The following is a 23,829-nucleotide window of genomic DNA, read 5'->3' as shown; positions in this document are numbered from 1 at the left end:
CTACCTACGATCAAAGCCTTGGTTTGAAAAGCTTGGCTGCATTTTGCCATAGTATTTGCGAAAGAGGCTGTAAGTAACCAACCGGAGTAATATGTCTCCCAACCCGTTATTATACAACCATCATTCATGTGTGCCTTATCGGCCAGGAAAACGTACGTTTTCAGTTACTTGTCTCACTACAGGATGGTTACAGGAAGGATGCCTAAAGGCAAGGTTTTCCTCAGCATGTGACATGGGTAGGTCCTCCTACAACTTCGCGGAACACCTACGTCAATTTTTATTTGTGGATCGCTGAAGTTCCCGTCATTTTTACGCTTCATCCATTAACAACTGCCACTTATGAGAACACGCGTAAAATTCCTTAGTCGATCTGCATGCGACGTGACCAACCATGTACGTCAGTAAAACTATGATACCATCTTGTCGAGGTTCCAGCTGTGCGGTCGTGCAAGAATCATTTGCTCGGCTGGCTCGCATGATTCTGATCCGTGCTGGGGACAGTGCTGATATGACTATTCAAGGGCGATGTCCATCGACCAAAGACACGCACACTTTCTTGACACTGATTTAATATTTCCTTTCGAAATCAGCAGTGCTGAACGTTTCTTTCAACCTTTTACGCTATTAATGGACGAATTTGTGGTAAATAAATATGCAAAAATCGGCCAAGAAGGGCAACATGTCTGCAACATGTCTCATAGGACTCCTCATGCACTGTTTGCTGCAGTGTCAGCATGAGTAAAAGCTGGGTATAAAATCAAAATGAAGCACAAGATTAATTCTGATGTGGGGTATTGTGGTGTCCCACAGTGGTGTAGGTACTGTGGGCTCAAAATAAGAGACCGTCCGAAAATGCATGCATAAAACGAAAATGGCATGCTGATACTTTGGTTCCACGTACCTCACCAAAAAAACGATTCATGATGGCACGAGTCAACGGTCATCTCATGAATACCAGAGAGGGCGAATTATTTGGAGGGGGAGACTAGGGGCAAGCAGACATTACCTGTAGGCGGCGCCATCGCAGTCGATCGAAGTACCCTCAGAAGAGTCTGTAACTCTACACAATCTTCTGAGTCCTCGGTGTCCGATCTGCTCCGTGCAACAATTCACCGCCGCGTGCAACACCGTTCTGACTCCCCCCAGCGGTCGGCCGGAGGAGCCCGCCGTGCCTCCAACAACGCCACCTAGCGGCGGGACCGTTCAGGTCGGAGGGGCTCAGAGGATGGCCCTAGACCGGTATGTTCTGGGTGAGTCCTAAATACACGGAACTGGTAGAGCATGGTGTTAGACAGGTGTATCAGAGTCACGGTTTGGCGTGATTAAGGTGTGGAATGATTTGGGGGTCATTTAGTGAAAAAGGGATAAAGCACGAAAAAAAACGACGTGGCATTGATGAAGCATGGTTTCTTGGCAACGTTTGTCATGGCACAATGGGAGGCTAATGGTTAAGCGCTTGCTCTTAATAGCAGTTGCGCCCTTTAGACGAATATATTTCCTCTGGTTTGTAAACGCAAATTATGCTGCTGGTGATTTATAGATCCTGTTCAAAATGTCACGTAATGTGTTCACAATTTGTGTCATTTGTGATTGGGGCTTGATGATGCCTGTGCGAGCGCCACCAGGATGCATATGATAGATGTGATAGCATTGTTTTTTTCCATGAAACCTGCTTAGACTTTTAGAAATATACTGGTTAACAAGATCACAGTACGTTAGACTGATCCATGAGCATTGATCATTGGATTTAAAAATGCAGATAGGCATCTTGTGTTGCTGATTTTTGTTTGACGGTTATTTAATTTTGCAAGCCAATGAGGCTTTATTACAATGTAATATATCTGCTCATAATATACATGTTCGGTTTTATCCCGTACCGAGGTCCAAAAGTATTAATAGCTCGAACCATATCTGGTATACATTAGCATGCATTTGTCCGTGTATAGGTATGTTGTCCTTTTTTTTAAGAAAAAAAGCAATGGATGATCAATTTAGCATACTGCGTAGTGCAACGTGCAGTAAATTAAAAGGGACAACGACTCTTCCACAGGCATGTGCCTCTTTGTTTTTCTCGTCTAGGTATTTTGATATTTTGTATGCTGTATTCAGGGCTTAAAGTGTCTAACAAAGGGATTTTATAGATTGTATCGACACTACAAAGCAAGAAAACATCACAACAATGCAGATGCGCAGTTTTTAGCTCGAACTGGGGTGTGGGGTATTCACAAACCGGAACTTGACACACCTTTATTATGTGAACTGCATGATGTAACAACAAATGAAATTACCGCATTTATGATTTATCCAGACACTCCAGTTTGAGATCATGATGTGGGCGTGTAAGCTCGTGTTTATGCTATTACATCTTTTTGTCTGCATTACCGGAAAATAGTGACAGACGAGATCCTTGTAAACATCTTAAACGTTTCCTGGGCGAGGCTCGGGGAACTTAAATCATGATAGAATTATAAAGAAATCCTGGATTATATGCATGTGAATTGTTAGATGAACTGACAGGGAAGGCTTTCAACGCTGTGATTTCACCTGCGCCGTGCACATTGCTTGTGATGTTTGCACTTTGCACTGTCTTATTTCACTTCGATATTTTATTTCACTTCGATTCCATTGACTAATACGACTATAATTCAGCATTGATCCATCTAAGTACCTACCCTGCAAAATTGACGTCCTACACGATAACCTTAGGAGAGGTTTCCGTAACCTCATTGTCTCTGGTGGATGGGGCTACATATCGCCTCGAGAATTTATCACGCCGATTATTTTGGCAATCAATAACGTCCTCGAGACACGCTTTTTTTGAAAAATTCGGCAAAAATCAACGAATTATTTTTGTTTTGATTAGATCGTTTTCGATGCAAGGTAGGTATAGTTTTAAATTTTGATTGCCTTTGGAATGTCAAGTGTCAATCAATAATTATCTATCACGTGTGACATTTTATGATTGTTGATTGTTTTGAAATTCGAAATGTTATAAACGTCAGATCTCGTAATATATTCTTATGCTTTGTGAAAACAATGTGAATCTGAGATAACAACGGGGCAAAACATTTTCGCTAAATGAATGAACACGTTCCTTATTCCATGGTATCAAAATGAGTCATTCATCTTCGTCTCACGCTGCCGGATTTACCAACAGTCGCCCCACACCGCCGCCATGTTGGGTGCTAACTAATTCCGCGGCGTAGGATTGACGTATGACGTACCGTGACGTGGATGATAAGCCGTCATCGAGGCCATCCAGTGCGCCATCCCAGCGCACCCGGCACCCCCCCCCCCCACCCCCCCACCCTCTTCCCCCGGACCCCAGGGAAGCCCGACCAAACGCGCTGGAGCCTCAGGAAGTTACGTAACTGATTATTGGGGACGAGGTGGGGTTAAGGAGGCTGGGAGGATTTAGGAAGTCCTCAGACGGCCTGAATTGTGATATAATATAGCGGTTAATGTGCGTTCAAGCATAAACATGGACATGGGTTACCTGATATAGGTATCACTTGATCAGAAAAAAAGATGATATCAATTCCAAAAACCGAAATTCTTGCACTTTATATCCAGGATAAAGTATATAAAGGAATAAAGGTGATATATAAAGTTTGATAAAGGAATAAAGTAAGCTGAACACTAGATTATTTTCGATAAGGATCAATCTCAACTCTTACTTTTCACTCAACAGTCGCTATTTCTTTTATGACCCTGGACCCACGTCGTGTGAGGAGTGGGGACATTGTCAGTTAGAGTCCCACGGTACACTGAATGCACGCCGGCCAATCCCACTATGGCGATTGACCACATGGTAACATGAATTTGGTGCGGTGTCGCTGTTAATCGTGATATGATACATTATCTGCCGGCATCCAGATCTTTGTTGCGTGAACTGTAAAAATATGTGTATTTTGTACTACTACATAATGTGCTTTGTACAGACGTATCACGATTGACCTAAATTTAAGGACACGCATTCACAGGCTCATGTGGCTTTGTTGGAGAGTTTACTGCTTCAAAATCAAAAGCCAATAGGATTATGGGCGTATAACGTTAGGGTTGACTCACGTCCTGAAGGGCTATTCCTCGTGACCCGCGCGCTTCAGCTTTTCTTGCTACATATCTCCAAGGCTGACTGGGAGCTTTCTATATATGAGTATACAACGGCCACCGATAGTCGCATCGAATATTTACCAGGTGATCCAGAGTCATTGACGCCAGAGTTACCAATGCCACCAGATTTTGAGACCTTTTTTTGGAATACCAGACAACAGACAGATGTATTCTCTCGGCAGAGAAATTTAGGTAGGTAGGTAGCGGAAAGTGGGGTAAGACGGGCACCTTAACTTTGGAGCCATTTTTCGGCCGGTTAGAAACATCATAGAAACGGGAAACTGAGTGAAAACCTATCTTAGACATTTTACTTCCATTTGCCAGAAGATGAGACTTAGACCTGATTCAACAAATAAACTGTAACTATTTTTGCAAAACTTTGCAAAGACCCGTCTTATTCCACCCCATGGGGTAAGACGGCCACATGGGTAGGGCAAGACGGCCAGCTTCTTTCACCGACCAGCACAGCTCGCAACAAATGCCCGAGATTAGCCGCATTGATACAATCGCTCGTTGATCTCAAGTGCACTTCGGAAATGGCAGTAGGTATACGAGATTCGTAAAGTGGCAGTAAATGAACACTGGTGGTGGCATACATATGAGTGTACCACAAGTGATTGGAAGTTTTTAACTTTATAGTGCTGCACACAAAAGCTTGCACAATACATTATGGATGTTTTCAATGAAATGAGTGTTTTTAGAAATCAAAATAAAAGATTATCGACTGAATACAAATTCACCAGACTTCAATGGTGGTGTGTAGTGGGAAAGGCAATTCTGGTCCTAATTTTTCTAGCTCGTAGTGCTATTGGTTTGGTCTGCAGAAGCGGTGCCCGTCTTACCTACCCTGACCGTCTTACCCTACTTTCCCCCACTATGTACCTACATTCCAAAATAATTGGTGTCTCGTTTGGCCATAAATAAAAGAAAAATGTAGACCACACTCAGGTCAAGGTCAATTTAAGTTTAGGTGCACAGGCAAATTTCAAAGCTGTTCTTTCACCATAAAATATAGGTAAGTTTTTGTAAGCTATTGTCACGAGAAAAAAAAAACTGCACTACCGTTCCGTTTCTCTGCCGTCGACGGCTGCCGTCGAACCAGCTAAACAGCAGCGCCACCGTGGGCAGATGGAGAAACTCAGCTGTTAAGACTAACCGCCAGGTGGCAGGAGCGCTGCTTAATCCCATTCATCCCAAGGTTCAGCCGGCTTCTGCCACAAGCAAGGCTATTGGTACTTACCTACTACCTAATGCAGAAAAAAAAGAATGAAGCGGACTAGTTCAGCATACAAAGCTACTGAACGACTTCGGCGTGTGTCTTTTGTGACAATGAAGCGGCAGGGCCCATTGAGGCCAAGGGATGGCGTGAAATTTTTGCAAGATATAGGTAATACCTACCTAACCTAGGTATGGTCCGGTCTGCTAACTGCTCGTCTGCTTATAGAGTTGATCTGCTGACTGCTGGTCTCCCAGTCTGCAGGTCCTATTAGTCCGTGTTGTTCTACTTATCTGAATCAGCCCTCCGTAGTTGTCGTCATTTCTTTTGCCTAATGCCAGCCTTATTAGGGCTTCAGGCTGACGAAGCATTGACATCTTTAGAACCGGACCTGTATAACTGACGTCTGTCTGAAACATTTGAAACCTGTTACTACCAGTTGAACATGCTATTAGGACTGTCAAGGCATGTCAAGTGGTACCTACGTGAGATATTATGCAGACTTCAAACGTATAGCCGATAATACCTGCAAAATAACGCTGCAATGGCCAGTGAGATTAACTTGATTATGTATCCGACGTCCTATTTTCGACGATCCCATTGGATCTATCCATTGGACGTCATTCGCACCAGACAATGACACAATTTTCATCTGTTCTGCTTATTCATGTTTTGGGGACATTGAAATGCAATTTCTAATTGCCATAGGTTTGCTGGAACTTTTTGTATGCAATCAAAGAATTGTTATTCCGAGCGCTCACTCCTTCAGTAGAAACAATGTTTTTAATTATTACCTCTTTTGCTAGGTCAAAACTAATTTAGCCTAATTCGTGCAATTTCTTTCAACCATGTAAGTGGTTAATGCTCACGAATTTACTGTTCCATGCTCACAGTGCCAGCTCTACTACGTGGGCATTACGTGTAACTTACGAGTTACGATCGATTTATATTCTCAGTAAGTTTTCTCTGTGATGATATCTCATTAATTTCACGTCGCCTTTTCAGAGCCACGCACGCTTCGGACGCCCTAACTAAATTGCTCCGCGTCATTTTTACGCAAATTCAGCTCTAGCTGATCCTTCTCGGGGTGCTTTTTACTTTCCGCAGAAGACCACCCCTTGTTTGTCAGAATATAAATCACCATTGGACTTAAGTGCGACCCCATAATGACCTGTTAGTATGCGCACGGGCAGGGTTTTCAGTTTTCTCGGAAATCCTTTTGGGCGGCCGGCGTGTCGCGACTGATTTCCATCGGGTCTGAGGACAGTTTGCAGTCGAGGGAGGTGCGAAGGCTCAAGCCGGTGGTGTCAGACGTCGTCCCTTTCCTCAGAGTCAGCACGAGGGGTCGGGGTGCTAAATAGGAGACCGTGGGGTCCCCGCTGATAAAGCGAGACGGCCGACACGGGAAAGAGAACGTGGGTTGCCGCTTGCTTCTTTTCAGAATCAACTAGGATGACAGAAGTTTTTTAAGTTGTTCATTAGATGAGTCCAAATAAATAGCTGATGCAGACTACCAAAAAATCAAGGATGGTTATTTTCATGGGAGCTTTGCATTTCAATGGGAACCACATCGACGATTTCAGTAAATAAATGAATGAATGAATATGAAAAATAAGTAAAGCAAATGACTGCCATTATTCCAGCTTTAGTGTAAGCTAGTCCGGCACTATTTGCCCACCAGCCATCGAAAACACCTTCCTCAGCGACCAACCAATGGATCCCTCCGCGAGCCCAACACCTCACGGCGGCTGTAATTGTTTGTAACTGCCACTTACGCTCACTAAAATTACTAGCATTGCATGAGTAATTGTTTAGCGCCGCAAAATTAGCCGCCAGTAAACACAGACGCCAACTAGTTATAATGGCAATAATGTTTCGGCGACGTGCTCCGTTATGAACGCTAAAATGAGCGCTAAAATGACTTCATTACCGTGCGGCGACAAACATCTCAATTTCTGACACCACCAGGTGGCAGCCGGGTGGCGGCGGCTACCAAATTTATACTGCCAAATTATGACGCGCCAGAGCTCAAATTACACGTGCATTCTCCGAGACAGCGGGTAATTTGGGAAAATGGAAATTAGGCCGGGCAAGGTGGTAGTTAGCGTCGAGGACGGCAGGCAGAGATTGGCAAATGCTGTTAAAAGGATAGGACATTGTAAAGCGCACAGCGAGACGGAGTGATTTCAGTTTTGGATTGCTGTTTTGGCTTGGACTAGAGGCACATGTTAACAATTAAAATATAAATGTAAATAAAAGCAATTTTCACATCGGCTTCAACGTGCACTGGATTCCAAGTTAGGTGTTCGATATTGAGTATTGAGCTCACATGGATTCGTATACTTCTTAGGGCAATATTTTCTAATCGATTTTAGATATGACATGCTGGAATCTAGCGCAATCCTTCACGAAAAAAAAAAACATTTCTCACAGCGGAAAATACGTTCTTTTTCCCAGCGATTCCGGGTGGCTGAAATTAAAACGGAACCTCACCTTCTTTCGAGTCACTTATCCAAGTTTGTAATTAATGTCTTCTTCCGTTTCTTGAACTCAGCCCCATGTTCTAATCTCTTTCAACAGGGTGCCACGTCGCGGCACTCGGCTGTACCGTCGGAAGGATCCCACAGTTGAGACTCTGCCAAATTACCAGTCGATAATGGAATTATCGACACGTTTAGTGTGGCTCCGAACACCTCCGTGGCGTCAGCTGTCGACGGCGTATTGTACGCCACTGACAAACGGCGCGGCTGATGACGTGTCTGATGACGTGTTTGATGACGCCTTTCATGACGCCGGCTACCTCCGGTGCCTCCTGGTGGGAGCCGGGGTCGGTAACTTCATTAGCGGGTGAGCGATCCACGGTCTTGGCTGGGGCCTGGGAGTGAGGTTCCCAGAGACTCCGCCGCCGACCATTGATGGTTCTAACGGGTGTCTACTAATTAATGAGAAAAAGTTCAGGTAGTAAATACGAATCTTTAAAGGTAATACATAATCTGCATATCTCACATGCTGAAAGACATGTCTGTTGCGAATGTCAATCACGCAAAACGAAAACTTTAAATACCATGGTCAGTCGCCCTGAGAACGTTAAGCAAACAACAATTCTAAGCAATCTTCGCCAATTTTAAGAAAAATTACCTTTCTACAACGGAAATGGCACTTAGGGCTCTCCAAGTGCAAGTTAAAGGTTTTTAGCCAAGTGCCAATAGCATGCTTATGATATTTGAGATAAGAGGAAACGTTCAGCATGCTGAAAAAGGTTTGAAGTGGCTGCAACTCTGCGAATTTCGCTACAGAAACAAGGTCCCCTTCGATGGGGTGCGAAGGGCAAAGTGAGGGGTGTCAAGGTGCCTGCTGGTGTGACGCCACCATATTTGCCACTATTACGTCGTAATTTTTGCTGTAGAAAATGTGCAATTGAGTACCGGAGGTGCATACAGGCACCTGAGGTCACTCAAGCGCAGCAACGCAGAGAATAACAGCGTTTGCGTCGGCTAATCAGGGGCAAGCTGTCAACTGGTGAGAAAGCATTGATATGATAATGGGTGACGAGAGCTGTTTGACTTACCCAGGAACAGAGATGTCATATATTGCCAGTTTGTATGATCCAGTGAGGGGGGATACAACTGCAACCTGTGGACACGTCTTCTTACCGGTTTCCAGCTTACTGATGCGGCTAAACGGCCTCTCCGGAAGAGGAGGTGCTGCCAGTCATGTGTCCAAAATGAGTTATCATTGGGAGGATGTTCTATAGTGCGGGGGACGGCAAATAAACGCGTTGATTTCTTATCTTTTAGGGCACCAAGGTAAAAAAGACGAATACTACCCAAATGGCAACTATGCACTCTGATTTGACCTAGTTTTCGTCCATTATGCAATTAAAACCATCGCAATGTTGGAGGGGGTCGGCGTACCCATGAAAGATCGAGAAGACAATCCACCCTGCGTGTCGCAGCTGTGGCCGATTGAATACTTGTGAGGCTTTGTAAAGAAAGAAATATATCCAGGGGACAAGACTGTAGCTTTGGACCGACATCTGAAGACGGGAAGGCGGGAATTATCGGTCTCGTTTGACGTGGAGGTGCCGCGACGTTCGACCACGGGGGTCGGGTGGCGCGTGCGGCGTGACGTGAAACATGGTGTGCTCAGTGCGCTGCGCTGAAGGTATTTGATAACCAATAGAAGGATGCATAAGCATGCGAATTTTCGATTATCTAGGTTACAAAATACCCGAGATATAAGCCTTTAAACTTTTTCTCATTAATTAGTAGACACCCGTTATGTGGTTCACTAAGCTTCAGAACCTGGCTTTGAGGTTCACTTTTCCCAGGCAGAGGTTCAAACAACTAAAGAGGGTTCTACTATGTCTGAGCTGCAGACCCTGACGCTGCTTTTCCAAGAGGTTCCGCCAAACGCTGAGGGTTCTGCCATAGCTGAGCTGGAACTCACAGGAGAGGCTCCCGAGAGTCAACTGGCATGTTTTTAAACACTCCAAGCTGGAAGAACCTGCCTTTGAGATTCTCAGACAAGAAGGGTTTGACAGACAGACCTTTGATTCTCCAGCACTAGAGTGCACCTGGTGCCTCGCTGATCGCTCTTTACCTTTGACCTTTGATCGTTTTTATGCACGGCTTATGTACCTTCCAATTAATTCCGCTTATAACCTTTAGTTGAGCCGATAACTGAATAAAAAAGGTCTGCACTCATTTTTATTTCAGGATTCGAAGCGTATCTCGTGTCACCTACAAATGTCCCGTCGACCTCATGCTATCATCTATGTTACAACAAATAAGTACATACTTTCTTAATCAACACCATGTTCGCCATTGTTGACGGGTGTCAGTTCTAGAAATGTGACTGCTTTGGTGTATAACTCATTGGATAGTAAGCCGCATTTGATGATCTGTTTCACTTCAAACAGATGATCCGAATAACTTAGAAGCGCCCTAGGCCTCGATGTGCTACGGAGCTGTGCCAGGAAAGTAATGAAGTACCGTTTCGGCAAAAAAAGAGCACAAACGAAAGGCGAAAGCGCGTAGAAGAAAGCACTGCTGCGGTAGTATTTACTGGTTTGTTGAGCTGTTGAATACCTACAGTCGTGGATCAACTGCTGACTAACTAAAGATATTTTATCTTTCAGATGACCCGGAAGCTATTGTGTGCCTTATCTGGGAATCAAATCCAGATGTTTTATTTATGTAGGTGAGGCAAAACACCGCTTGCCGTCAAGGTAAGCGACTTAAAGGGAGATTATGACCTTTTTCCACAAAATCTGAGATAGGACCATTTTCTGACAAAACGCAACAAGTTATAATGTAAATTAAAACCATTTTGCTCAATTCGGTACCTTGCCGCAAATATCTCAACTTGAAGTCACGTTAGCGGGGAGCGCTGAAAATGACCGTTGAATAAGTACTTACATCACTTTTTGGTACTTGCATGTAATTTTGTAAAATGAGCGTATTCATTACATTTGATCTTCATCACATCTAGTTAGTTAATGGTCGTCTATAGTGCCTTCAAAAGATATTCATGGTTTGGGGGTGGTTTATGTCTAAATTTACGCAACTATTTTTCCTGTTCATCATCTGTCGCCATATGCTGCTATTTTAGTAGCAACGACTCAATTTTGAATCGGTCCCGCCGACTGCACAATAAAAGAAGATAGATACAACACTTTTGCGGCATCACTGAAAAACTTATGCAGTACTGTTATCAAATTCTCATAACACCGTTCGACAAACCTGAAGTCTTTTTGAAATAAATATGCTTGTATTTTTCGCTTCAGGCTCTGAGGCCAAAATAATGAATTTCGTAGTCGCAATCGCAAGATTTGGCTGCGTTTCTGGCGCTTGCCGTTCATTTGTGGCGCAAAATAATACTTGGAAACAAAGAAGAGTAGGCACTATGTACCCCCGAATTAGAATCTAATTAATTCTAAACCGAATTAACTCTAATTCAAATTAGAATCCTTACAACCAAGCAACGACAAGGCGATAACATAAACAAAAACCCAAGCGTCGCTGTTTGAAACAAAAGCGCTATATACTGCGACTTTTTTATAGAGAAGGACAACGCATTTCGGTGGGTGTTACAAGTACTGCAAGTACTGCTTCTTTTTTGCAAAAATAAAAACCTTTTTCACATACGAAAATGTGCTAGGAAATTTTCATATTTTATAGAAACTACAGTAGAAATAGTATAGATGTCGAGTAATTTTTATTTAAGAAACAAGAAAGCTCATTATCTCCCTTTAACCCTATTAGTGGCAGGCTCCTGGCTACCCCATATTAGTGGCAGGGGGGGCTGTTTACGACCCCCCTTGATATCTCGAGATCTAACCGGCCGATTTTCAAAATTCAAACGGCATTCGATTTGGCTCAACGAGATCTACATTTCTAAAAAAAAATAAAATTAAAAAATGTCAATAGGGGGGTAAAGGGGGGTAAAAACGGGCAAATTGCAGATACATTTTAGACTGTTTATCACGGCCAGGTTTCTGAACCAATCTTAACGCAACTTTTGCCGATCGATAGAGAATGAACCAGGAATTCACATGGATCCTAAAAATATGCATTTTCAAAAATCATAGGCGGATACAGATCATTGAGATTGGGGGTACACAAAAAGTATAGTAAATAAGGTTTTTGTTGGTACTGTTTCTAAAAAGGGTGGCAATGGTCTTGCTCTTGTTATGTTACAATTTTCATATGAGAGAACGACTAAAATTGTATTGGTCATGCATAGGCGGTGTCAGGGCACCTATGTTGGGAGGTAAAAAATAACCCCCCCTTTTTGGACGCCTGGATCCGCCTATTATAGCAAAAACGTGTCAAAAGAGGATGCACAATAACTTTGTATATGTTATCACATGATACCTTTCATTCACTGTTCGTAAAACTGGTGCAGCATCGTGATCTTCGCCCAAATGACTCGCTTCACGAATAGGACCCCCCAATTCCCAGTGCTCTGGAGCCGCCCCTGGTAAAGTTATGAACTTGAAATTTTCAGGGAATGTGCCCAATTTAGTTTTAGGAAAAGTCAGAAAATTTCAGCATCGTAGCTTCAGCGGTTTCGGAGATATTCCCGAAAAACCTGAGGGGTGGATAAAAACAACCCCCCTGCCACTAATAGGGTTAATTAACTGGTCTTTCTGTCTCTGTCTCTGCCTTTGTCTCCCTTCCTTCATCTTTTTCTTTCTCCTCTTTCCCTCCCTCTCTCGCTCTCCCTCCCTCCATCTCTCTCCCTCCCCCTCTCTCTCTCCCTCCATCTCCCTCCCTCCCCCCCTCTCTCTCTCTCTCTCTCTCTCTCTCTCTCTCTCTCTCTCTCTCTCTGTCTTTTGCACAACAATCATCACCTCCGCGCCAACCGAGCAAACAGTCACCAATGGTCGCCAGCCAGCGTCGACCCCGTTCGTTCGGCTCCGATCACATAGATATGATCAGATCTGATCTATCAGCGCTGTGGGACGCGCATTGAAGCCATATGTGTCTATACCGACTCTGAGTGATGAAAGTTAAACACAGCTGTCCACTGTTCACTGGCACATTCGGCTGTTCTTCTATACTATTTATGCAGCGTGGTTTCACATTTGATAGATGGCGTCCGATTATATTAGATTCTTTGCGGGGTGTAATTTGAAAGCGATTGCGATAACAACTGACCGTAAATCGAGCGGTGAGATTTCTGGACGCGATCAATAATTCATTTCGTAACGAGGGTGTCGACACCGGGTCACACAGCCGCCGGCAGATCGCGGAGATAAGTGAGACATCTCCGTCGCCCGCCACCGCCATTATTAAGTGATTCCAAAGTAAATAACGCCAGAACGATTGGTGGTGTGTGCACGCCCGGTCACGAAGCCGCCATCTTTGATTACAGCGTTGCCGTTTGTGAAAAGGCGAGGGTGGCCGTTGAGAATCTCCGGTACTGATTTATGAGGTCTGTTCGGCGTCCATCAACCCAACACCCGCAGAACCAGCGATTACGTGTTCTGAACTACGCCGAACGCGCCCAGCAAGCTGTAACTTTATTAGGGGAACATGCCCGATTGTTCAATTTTCTCTGCTCCGACATCGTCATTACACGTGTACAGTTATGCTAAAGTGCGGCTCACGTGGGGCAAAATTAACGAGAGCGGCTAGTGTGTTGTTGGACAAACGATAATGGTCTTGTTAACATGTTGTTAGCTGTGTTTGAACTACAGTAATTCGACGGGAGATAATGCAGGCAGTTTTACATGCCTGTAGAATTAGGTCGTCTCTGGCGCGGGCGGAGGTTGCTCTGAGTGCTCTGGCCTGTGGTTTAGAGACCCGATACGACAGGAGAGCTGCGTACCGGTAGGTTAGACCAGCGCGTGGGATGGTGCTGGTTGACCTCTGACCTGTCTGACAAATTGGCCGTCAGAGCAAAACACATCAGCCAGAGCGGGGTCTTGCGATACAGCGGAAGCGGGAGCCTTTTCGGCTCGAAGAGGTCTTCCGTATTGATCACAAAGGGTTGTGCCGCATTTAGCCATTTCATTTGGGTGTTCGGTCGCGAACAGAAAATGCGCGCCTGTCATGAGGCTACAGTGATCCCAATAGAATGAAACGGAAGTACAAGCGCCACCCAAACCTAATTTGACATCAGTTGTGATCCGAATTCTCTTCCTAATGGAACTTTAACTCATTCCTATACATTCTGAATGAATTTGCCGACACAAAATAAGCTGGTTATGTTTGCATGTTGTCGGATTCACCCAGAAAATTTCATTCAATATGTCAGTCCATTTCTAATTTTCCACTTAACCCTCGCCGGCACAGGGGGGGGGGGGTGATGCAACCCCCCCTAAGGTTTTTCGCGAATAACTCGCGTAAAAAGCGGCCGATCGCGACGAAACTTTCAGTACCCTCGCATTGATCAATTTTACACCTACCCTGAAAATTTCATGACCCTGACCCAAATGACCTTTGACCTGTGACCTTTTTTCCGAGACCATGTTTGGCCGGAATCGCGATTTCGCGTATGTCGGCTCACATTAGCCGCGAGTTTGCAAGCTTTTCGTGGTTTCAAACGTTCAAACATGTGATTTGATGCTGCTCCCATGCATTAGGGTGGGTGTCAAGGTCACCTGAAGGTCAGGTCAGGTCATTGACCTTTGGTGACCTCGGGTGACCTCGGTTCACTTTTTCGAGTTTTACATGTTTCTAGGCTAGTTTTTGGAGCTGAATTCGAATTTAGCATCCATTTGAACATTTACGAAGTAGTTTCGGTGCCTTCGTAACATGTTACGAAGCTGTCAGAGGCGGTTGACATTTATTACGAATACCCGTCACAACCCCTACCGGTTGACCTGACCTGACCTGACCCGACCAGGTCTAAATGCTTAACCCTCGCCCGCACATGCCATTTTCCCATCCTAGAACGCACATGGGGGGGTGGTTGCCACCCCCCCCGCGCCATTTCGTTCCTGTTGGAGATAGAGCTTAGCAGTAAAGACCAAAAAGATTCTTTTGGAAGAGACGAATCCAATGATACCCAGTTTTACCTTCTCAGGTCAGTCATTGACCTTCCAGGTCAGGTCAAACTAAAAAATGTTGCTGTTTTGGGTCACCGTTGGATATCAAGTGCGCTGCTTATCAAATACCGATGACGATGCTGTTTTCTGGTGCCAAGCCAGCTAGAACCTCTTTGTCACACTATCCGACCAGAATTTTGCTGCTGAGGTCATTTCAGGTCAAGTTAGGTCAAGGTCAATTATATGTGTTTGTATGTCTGTGTGTGTCTGTGTGTATACTGATGTGTGCACCGATTGTTTTTGGGTCCATATCACATGAAATCATGATCTGAGAAGCTTTTACAAAAAATGCAGTCAAAAAACTTCACAAAAAGTAAATTCAGCTTGCCTAAAACGCAATTATCTTAGATGACCTAGGTTGACCTTGACCCTGACCTTGACCCCTGTACATCGTCGAACAACATGTTCCATGATAGGTGGGAGGTAAGACTGGCAAAAAAGGCCGAAATCAGGGTGTCAAAAGCTCACAAGGCCCATGGCAAACGCAAGATGTTGAGAATTGGCCATTTGGGTCATGACATGACCTGAAAAACAAGGTCATATCTCCGAAACCAAAAGTCACAGCAACTTGAAATTTTCTGTGGGTATCAAGAAAGGATAGACGAGCAGCTATACGAAAAATCAGCCTTCTAGCTCTAAAAATGTTGAGTGCAGAGCAGAAAGACTGCCTGGGGGGGTGGCAACCACCCCCCCCCCATGTGCGGGCGAGGGTTAAAGACATCATCTATGATCAAAACTAACACGATATTCGTGATCAGCACCCCGGAAAACCACTTAGCAGCCACGCTTTACGACTTTCTAACAGGTTCCGATTTTCCCGGTTTTCGGGTCATTGACCTGACCTGGAAGGTCACCCGATGACCTAGGACCTTAAAATTGGGTATCATCGGCTTTGTCTCGTGACGGGCAACACGCTCGTTTTTTTTCCGCGAAGCTCTAGCTCGATCAGGGGCCAAACGCGAGGGGGGGGGGGGTCGTACCAACCCCCCCCCCCCCCCCTTGTGCCGTCGAAGGATGCAAAATGGCCTGTGCCGGCGAGGGTTAAGTTATAGGATCATTGTTATTCGACCATCTTTCTGTCCATCTATGAGAAATAGGCAACGCAACTGGTTAGTAGCGACCAGACACAATTTTCAGATATAAAATAAAGCATCCAAGGCATGCTTGCCACAATCACAAAGCACGATCTCTACGGAAAGGTGGACGGAACAGTGGACGTGACGGAAAGGCGAAAGCTTTCACATAGTACAAACAATAAGCTCTCAAAAGGTATCATTGCTGACATTCAAGGAATACTTATAAACAGGTTCTTTTCGTCAATATTTGTTTCGATGGTTAACGCTACGGCTAACGCTGTTGTAAGTTAGCTTGTCGGAAAAGAATCGCTGTTCCTTTAAAACAAAGGCCTGCTTGTGTGGACATGACCCACACACGGTGGGCAACGTCAAAACGGGACAAATAAAATAAACGAACCCCAAATCATGTAGAGCGAAGCTGTATACTTGTTCGCAGATTCGCTTAGAGCTATTTGGACGGTTTGATAGCCACATGCCACCATAGCGCCCACATTTGCCAACGCTTACTGTCAAAATATGCATAATGGTAATGGAAATATCTGCGTAATGTGTGCCATTGAACGTCTATAAAGAAAGTGCTGATCGGGCCTGCATTTGCTCCAGTTGGCCAAATGTCATGTCAATTTTATACCGCACTTTAGGCAATATACGAGTTCGTTTATCGCCCCATTTGCCCATGCCATTACCGAAGAATCGCATTGCGGCATCAGGCGCATCATTCAAAGCTGCCATATCCAGCTCGGTCAAAAATATCTTCTCTCGGGAAAATTGCCCCAGATTACACATAGTTCTCCAACATTTTCCTTCACATTATTTTAGCATTGGCACTTAAGTGGACGTTAACGATACCTGTTTTCATTAACTACGGCAGTATCGGACGTTTTCAGTGAGATTTACTGCCGACAAATTAATTGTTCTGCAGCAGCACAAACCGGGGCTGGCGGCGGAGCGAAACGGCACGCGAGCGGCAGCGGCCGTGACAGCTAGCGCCACCGGGGAGCGGCGGTAGGAAGGGGAACTAATGTCGGATGGCTTCACTGGCGAGCCGAGCGAGCCATTTTACAAAGCAACGCTGCACGAAGCTGTAAGTGGAGCTGGGTGATAAGTGACGACACTGCTTTCCAGTAAGAAGGTCTCTTTCAATATAAGTCATATTTTTACGGTTAAACTCAGATCTTCCAAACGATGCTTGAAGAAAAAGACAACAAAAATTAATTTAAGATTAGAGTGGCAATGCATGGATAAGGCAACTAAATCTCACCAAACTTTAACTTAGGTATTTTGCTGAAAGATCGAATTGTAGAATGTAGAAACTCCGATTCAGGCAGGGGATCTGAATTTTGGATAATTCAGCTTCAGGCCTAGTCGAGTTTAATTGCAATAAAGGAACGAAGCAGTCAACAAGAGGGCAGCTGAAATCACTGCAGCTGCCTTGGGCTCAATATCAACGGTATATATGTTTGAGAGGACCAGTGCACAGCTCTTATCAAAACTGACCGCATAACTCCGCGTCTCCCCCTATTCATGTAGCTTTTACCCTGCTAAATTACGCTTAGGCTTTATGTCATTGACAATGTGGAATCGCATGCTTGCTACCTGCCATTGAATAGCCATTTTTATAGGTATAGTTGGGTAACTGTGGTATAGCTACCAACGGAAATGTTGACACCGGCAGCTCCAGTAAAAGCAAAATCGAGACACTTTGAACCTTGATCTACTTGGCCGGAATGCATGCTGATTTCCACCAGTCAAATGGTCCTATGAAAAGCACTCATCTTTTCAAGCAGCTCTTCACCTCAAGCTGATTCTAGTTATTAGCTTCTGTAAGTGGTTATTCCTACATGAAAAGCCGATATATTTTATATCAGGCCATCTGCGTCTGATGTGAATGATTGCTCTCCGCTCGCCTCTTCTGCCCAGTTCGGTGTGCTACGCCCACCCCTAACCCGTAACCCGTTTTTACACCAACAAGAAGTGGGCATTGATTTTCCACCCAAATAATTTATAGACCGTTGTGTCTCAATTAAGCCTGAAAGGCGAGAAAAATTTATCGCCCATTCTGTTAATGATTGTAATAAGTTGGATAAACGAAGAGCGGCACTTACCTCGGGCCGCCTGGCACGGCAAGGATTGGTGGAAAAAAAAAACTAGCGATTGCACCGCCCGACCCGGTCAGAACAGAACGGGGTCTGTCGGCACGGAGCTGGGACCCGTGAAGTGCGTATGTCAGCGTGTGCGTGACCGAGCTATATGTTTGCGAGCATTTGCATGTCGTTTGGCTATGAGTTATGTTTATTCACATTCGATGGCAACACAAAAGCAAATATTCTAAATAGTCATAACATACGGCAAACATAACAATCTCTGACATAACAATGTCTACACATACCTATGTCTGACACGATACATTTGGTTGTGTGTTGAATTCATGTTTATTTCAATCCAAATAAAGGTCTGAGGTCTCGATCACTTATTCATGTTTGCGTAAACTGAAGCCACATGTGACCAACTGCATCGATGAAGAGCATCTTTCTCGTTATACTTCCAAAGGTGTAAAACAAACATTGTTAAATTGTGCCCTACTGGCAAATAAAACTCGTTTTTCTTCCCTCATGCCTTTCATAGAATGTTTTGCACAGCTTTGTATAATGAAGACTATGCCGTTTTCTGATCGACTAGCTTATAAAGTCGGTGTCATTGTTTTGTGTCGATTCAGTGCATTTCGTAGCGCCCCGATACTTGGCAAGTATCACAGAGTGACTTGACAGAGACTTCACACCAATAACTGACCTGACACCGAAATATGACGCTACTGATGACCTGACGACAAGTTCCTTTGTACCGAGAAGCATCTGATTATGGTGTTTGAAAATAAGACGACCGGCAATATTTAATGAAAAAAGAGTGTATACGGTGATGCAAAAAAAAAAAACGCATCTCATGTCCGTCACTGGCAAGGTCCCTTTGCAAGAGGTAAGCTTCAAACCCGCCAGCTCCAAGTGTGGTCTTCAAGCGTCGTTCAAAGTCGCCCAAACCGTAGTTTGTCTCCACCCCCGGTCCAAATTTCACCACTCCCAAGTCCCAGGAGAGCCCCGATCGATTACACCAACATTCGCCACCCTAGTTGGACAAGCACCATTCTCCGAAAATGGATACATTAATAACGCAAAGCCCCATACATCAGCAGATAAATTAGCCCTAATCCGACGAGCGCACTTCATATTCACGCCGACCGCACTGCATTACACGCTGATTGGCTAATTTCGTTTTCTCGGCGAACAAAGCGTCTCAAAAATTAATTGTGATTAGAGGAGACGGGTATGGTGTGATGTGTAACGCGTGGGTGTGAAATGTGACGGTGATTCATACGACTTTGTCGTAGGAGGGGCCGCAGTTATTGGTGAAAACGTTCGACTTTGTCGTAGGGGAGATGATTTCCAATCGACTGTGGTGGTTAGGTGCGGGGATCGCAATCGGCTATAGTGTGTGGTGTCGTTACATTAGGTTCCTTCGGTGTTGATAATATGCAACGTTTTGGTGAAGCTACCAAATAAGATTTTGACATACTCGCTTGTATTGGACTGACAGTTTTTTATGCATTTTCCCAGAAAGCAATACTCCCAGAAATTTCGAATTCATCGTAAGTCACCTATACTTCTGGCAGACGAATGTGTCTTATTCGTTCATCCGAGCTGGACACACCAACAATACGAAGACAACTCATCAGCTGTCAATTGCTCCAAAGGATGGGTGTAATCACCAAGCTACGTCTTTTTGTATCATTTATTTGAGTAGTGCAACTGTTACATTGTGTGTACGGTTAACCCGGCAGTTGCTGGAGTATTTCGCCACCCACCGTTTGCTGGGGGGGGGGGGGGCGTTAAACGCCCCCAGCCGATAACTCGACAACCAATAGGCGCAGCGAAACGCACGAGGCGGCAAACGAAAGAACGCGACGAGACGCTTCAGATGAGTACTTTAAAGTTGAATTTTGAGGTCACAGGTCGGGTCAAGGTCAGGTCAAACACCTGAAATCGGCCTTTCAGTAGCATGGACTTCAGGACTTCGCAATGGGCGCCTCCGGTCATAAACTCTGTCAAAACGGTGCACAATCCATCATATAAGGCCTACAATAGTGTCGGCTCCATGTAGGGGTCAGTCAAGCATAGGTCAGGGTCAAGGTCAGGTCAACCCGGTAGGCACATATCCTCGAAAATCAAAACTGATATTCGCAGCCTGTGACACATGTTTTATGGGTAATTTGGGGCGTAGAACACGATGGTGACATTCATTTTATCATATGTGTACGTGTTTGGCTAAAAAAGTTCAATTTAAGAAATACATGTATCATGGTCGTGAAGGAGTCACGAGAAATTGCCAAGATTCAGTTCAAGATTTTGGAAAATGCGGAACGAAAAGCAATAATCGAAGATAGCCATTTGATTGTTCATGGTATTGGCAGTCTAATGGCGTTTGCGGCATGTCTGTATGTCTATCTTGTGATTTTATATGATTTTTTGCCGTTTTTGGTCGAAAAGTCAGAAATCATGACGTCACTAAAACTTCGATATCTCAAAAATTTTCCGACCGATTTTTTTTTAAACTTTGTCACAATAAACTTCAATTAATTCCCTACAGGTACTCAAAACTTGGCGCGCCTGCGGCGCGCCGTTTTTATGCTATAGCCCGGCGAAAAAAGTGGGGGCGTTTAACGCCCCCCCCCCCAGCAACTCGCGGGTTAAATTGTGCTTGAATAATGAATATAAATAAAGCAACTCTTGCAATTAATATTCGTTTCTTACGAACGTTATAACAATCTGCGCTAATTTAGGATTGGCACTAGATCAGAAGAGGTTTTCTCCGGTTAACCAGCATCAGTGTAAAACCATACACGGTCCTATTTCTCATATTACTGTACCTGATTCGATGTCTGCGCCGTGATCACACCTGGTCCGAACCCACCCATCCCATATACCCCTCCCCTGCCTCTCCAGGACGCCTCCCAACCGAAAACCCCGATCCCACGACACGTTTTCACCAATAACTGCGGCCCCTCCTTCAATACCGGACCGGATACGGCGCCAACCGAACGGAAATTAAACGTCTCCATCATCGGTAATTCATCACGAAAAATGAGTCGCGTTAAAGTTCTCGGCGGCCCGTTTGATGTTTTAATTGAGTTATCACTTGCCTGGGCTGCGGGCGGCACCTCGCTGATCGACTGGTTAATTATCTGTTTGATTAAATGCTGCGCTGTGGTGAGCGAGGGTTCGGACCACTAATTTGGCGGCCAGCGCGGTGGGGCAGACGGATCGGGGAGGGGGGGGGGTGAGAGGGACATGGGTACTTTACGAGCACCTGGCCTCAATCTTGCCGAGTACCTTGAACAGCGTTTTGAGGTAGCTCTTGCTTAGTTCTGTGTGACGCAAACTGGCACTAAAAACTTATATATGTTACAGGGAGTTTGAGAAATCCGTGAGTTTGCAAACTCCCTAGTGAGTTTGCAAACTCCCTGACCCATCAGTGACTTTGCAAACTCACTAGGGAGTTTGCAAATTCACTAGGGAGTTTGCAAACTCACTGACCGGTCAGGGAGTTTGAGAAATTCCAGAGCGATTGGGCCAAATAAAATCAAATGTGTAAGATGAGGGTGGCATACGTGCCGTCCGTGATGTTAAAACAAAAGCGACTAGTGGTACGGCCTATATAACCGTCGCACGCTGACAAAAAGCTTACAGATCCTTCATTGTTTTACCGAAAAAATGCTACTCGCGGCTATGTAGAGGGGAGGTTCGGAGCAACGTGCTCCTCCGTTCCGTCCTTTCCATCCTCAGGAATCAGGATACTGAAATCCTTCTCGTCCACGCCGAAACCCCCATTCCGGGCTGGACAGGCACCTTTATCTCATGCGGGCTGCTCCCTTGGAGCTGCACCGCTGCTCCCGAGGGAGCGCACCTCGTAGCCGGGTGCAAAGAGTGCTTCGGGGGGGGGGGGGGGGGCTGGTCGGTCTGTCAATTCGGACGGGCTCAGCCCCGGCGACTCTGCATATAGGGTGTCTGCCCAGACCAATGTCTCCCCCTATAATTCCTATCATTCGTCCGACTCTGAAATGGTCTTGTCAGACCGAAAGGGCCTAACCCAACAAAACAAAAACAAACAAGCAACGTGCGCCAGTCGCAGCTGGGCTGGCTGCCAGCAGCGCCGGCTCTCGTTGACACGTCTATGACGGAGTGGGAATGGGCGTGAATTGATGCGTGTGCCTGTACTTTAGCATAAGTGACCAACAGTGAGCTGTTTCTACTTTGATATATTTAGCCTGACTCTGGAATAGCCACACTTGAGTGGAACGGGTCTAATTGGGACGTGAACCAAATAAATGTATAACTAAATAAAGCGGCGGTACATGCATGGGTAAATCACTGAGCAGTTTAAAATAAATGAGGTATTTATGGTGTGCATATGATCTATAAGCTTTTTGTTAGAGTGCGAGGCCTTAGAGCTACCCTCCTTTGTTTTGACATCACGGACGGCACGTATGCCACCCACATGCTGCACACTTGTTTTTATTTGGCCCAATCACTCTGAAATTTCTCAAACTCCCTGACCGGTCAGTGAGTTTGCAAACTCCCTAGTGAATTTGTAAACTCCCTAGTGAGTTTGCAAACTCACTGACGGGTCAGGGAGTTTGCAAACTCACTAGGGAGTTTGCAAACTCACGGATTTCTCAAACTCCCTGTAACATATACATTATTCATATAATGTATATATAAATAAAATATATAAAATAAATATACAGTCTATATAAAACAAATATAGACCTTATTTTACGTTGGTAAAATAATGTCTATAAGATAGTGTCATTGCAAAGCAGCCTCACTTTTAGGCCACTTGTGAACCATCCGTGCTGCTCAAAAGTAAGAAATGACTTTATTCATTTTACGAAAAAAATCAGATAATTTACAGAAAACATGGCATAGGTACCAAGATGTGTCTTTTGTCTACTGCCCGCGATACACACGCATAGTGCATGCGAAGATATATAAGCATCAGCGCCTGTAAAAAACGAAAAGTCGAAACAACACTTGGAGGTAAGGTGTTGATTGTTGAATAACCTACTGTCTCCCTGCCAAGGCCGTTTCGCTGCTCTTCCTTCCACATCCCTGGCTCTTCCCTCTGCACCTTCCTAGTGTCCGCCATTACAACCCCCTCCAGCCCGCCTCCACCTAATTGCCTAATTGCCAACTAAGCCAGTGAGTGTGAGTTCCAAGTGGCCACGGAGCCCGGCCAATTGACCGAAATGGCCAGGTCGACGCACAACTTCACACTCCCTCTCTTTCCGCTCCTCTTTCCCTGTGATCCACCCTCTTTCTACGTTGGCGCAAAGTTTTCCGCCTCTCTCTCTCTCTCTCTCTCTCTCTCTCTCTCTCTCTCTCTCTCTCTCTCTCTCTCTCTTTCTCTCTATCACTCTCTCTTTCTCTCTATCCCTCTTTCTCTTTCTTTCTCTCTTTCTCTCTTTATCTCTCTCTCTCTCTCTCTCTCTCTCTCTCTCTCTCTCTCTCTCTCTCTCTCTCTCTTCCCCCTCTCTCTCTCTCCCAGCCCTCCCTCTACAGCTATCTCCAAAGCAGCTTCGTAAACTCAGCTCGCTAGAAGCCATCAATTAAAGCGTCCCGACGCAAGAGCACATAACAACGCGACGTGAGTTATTCAACGCCTTTACACCATATTATTGCATGCAAATGTGTTGTCAAACACGAAATGGCCGCTGTTATTTGCTGGTGAGCCTCGACATAGCTGTGGTCGGACAACAAGCTGGTAGCTGTCTTGGAACCAAGGCAAAGAAGGAGCTGAGAATGAGGTAAAAGGAT

At 45.0% G+C, this 23,829-nt stretch overlaps 1 protein-coding gene across 1 annotated transcript in view; it reads right to left on the bottom strand.

Moving 5' to 3' along the window:
* The window catches only part of LOC122394731 (patched domain-containing protein 3-like), a 54,660-nt gene that overhangs the window by 30,648 nt on the left and 183 nt on the right, over nucleotides 1-23,829 (bottom strand). Inside the window, exon 2 of the mRNA XM_043391831.1 lies at nucleotides 8,066-8,141. Coding sequence (XP_043247766.1) covers nucleotides 8,066-8,141 — 76 coding nt within the window. The remainder of the gene's footprint in view (nucleotides 1-8,065; nucleotides 8,142-23,829) is intronic.

The sequence above is a fragment of the Amphibalanus amphitrite genome, unplaced genomic scaffold (genome assembly GCF_019059575.1).
Source record: "Amphibalanus amphitrite isolate SeventyFive unplaced genomic scaffold, NRLGWU_Aamphi_draft 000608F_arrow, whole genome shotgun sequence".
NCBI lineage: Eukaryota > Metazoa > Arthropoda > Thecostraca > Balanomorpha > Balanidae > Amphibalanus > Amphibalanus amphitrite.
The sequence above is the reverse complement of the archived record's forward strand: the minus strand, read 5'-3'. Positions and strand labels throughout refer to the sequence as shown.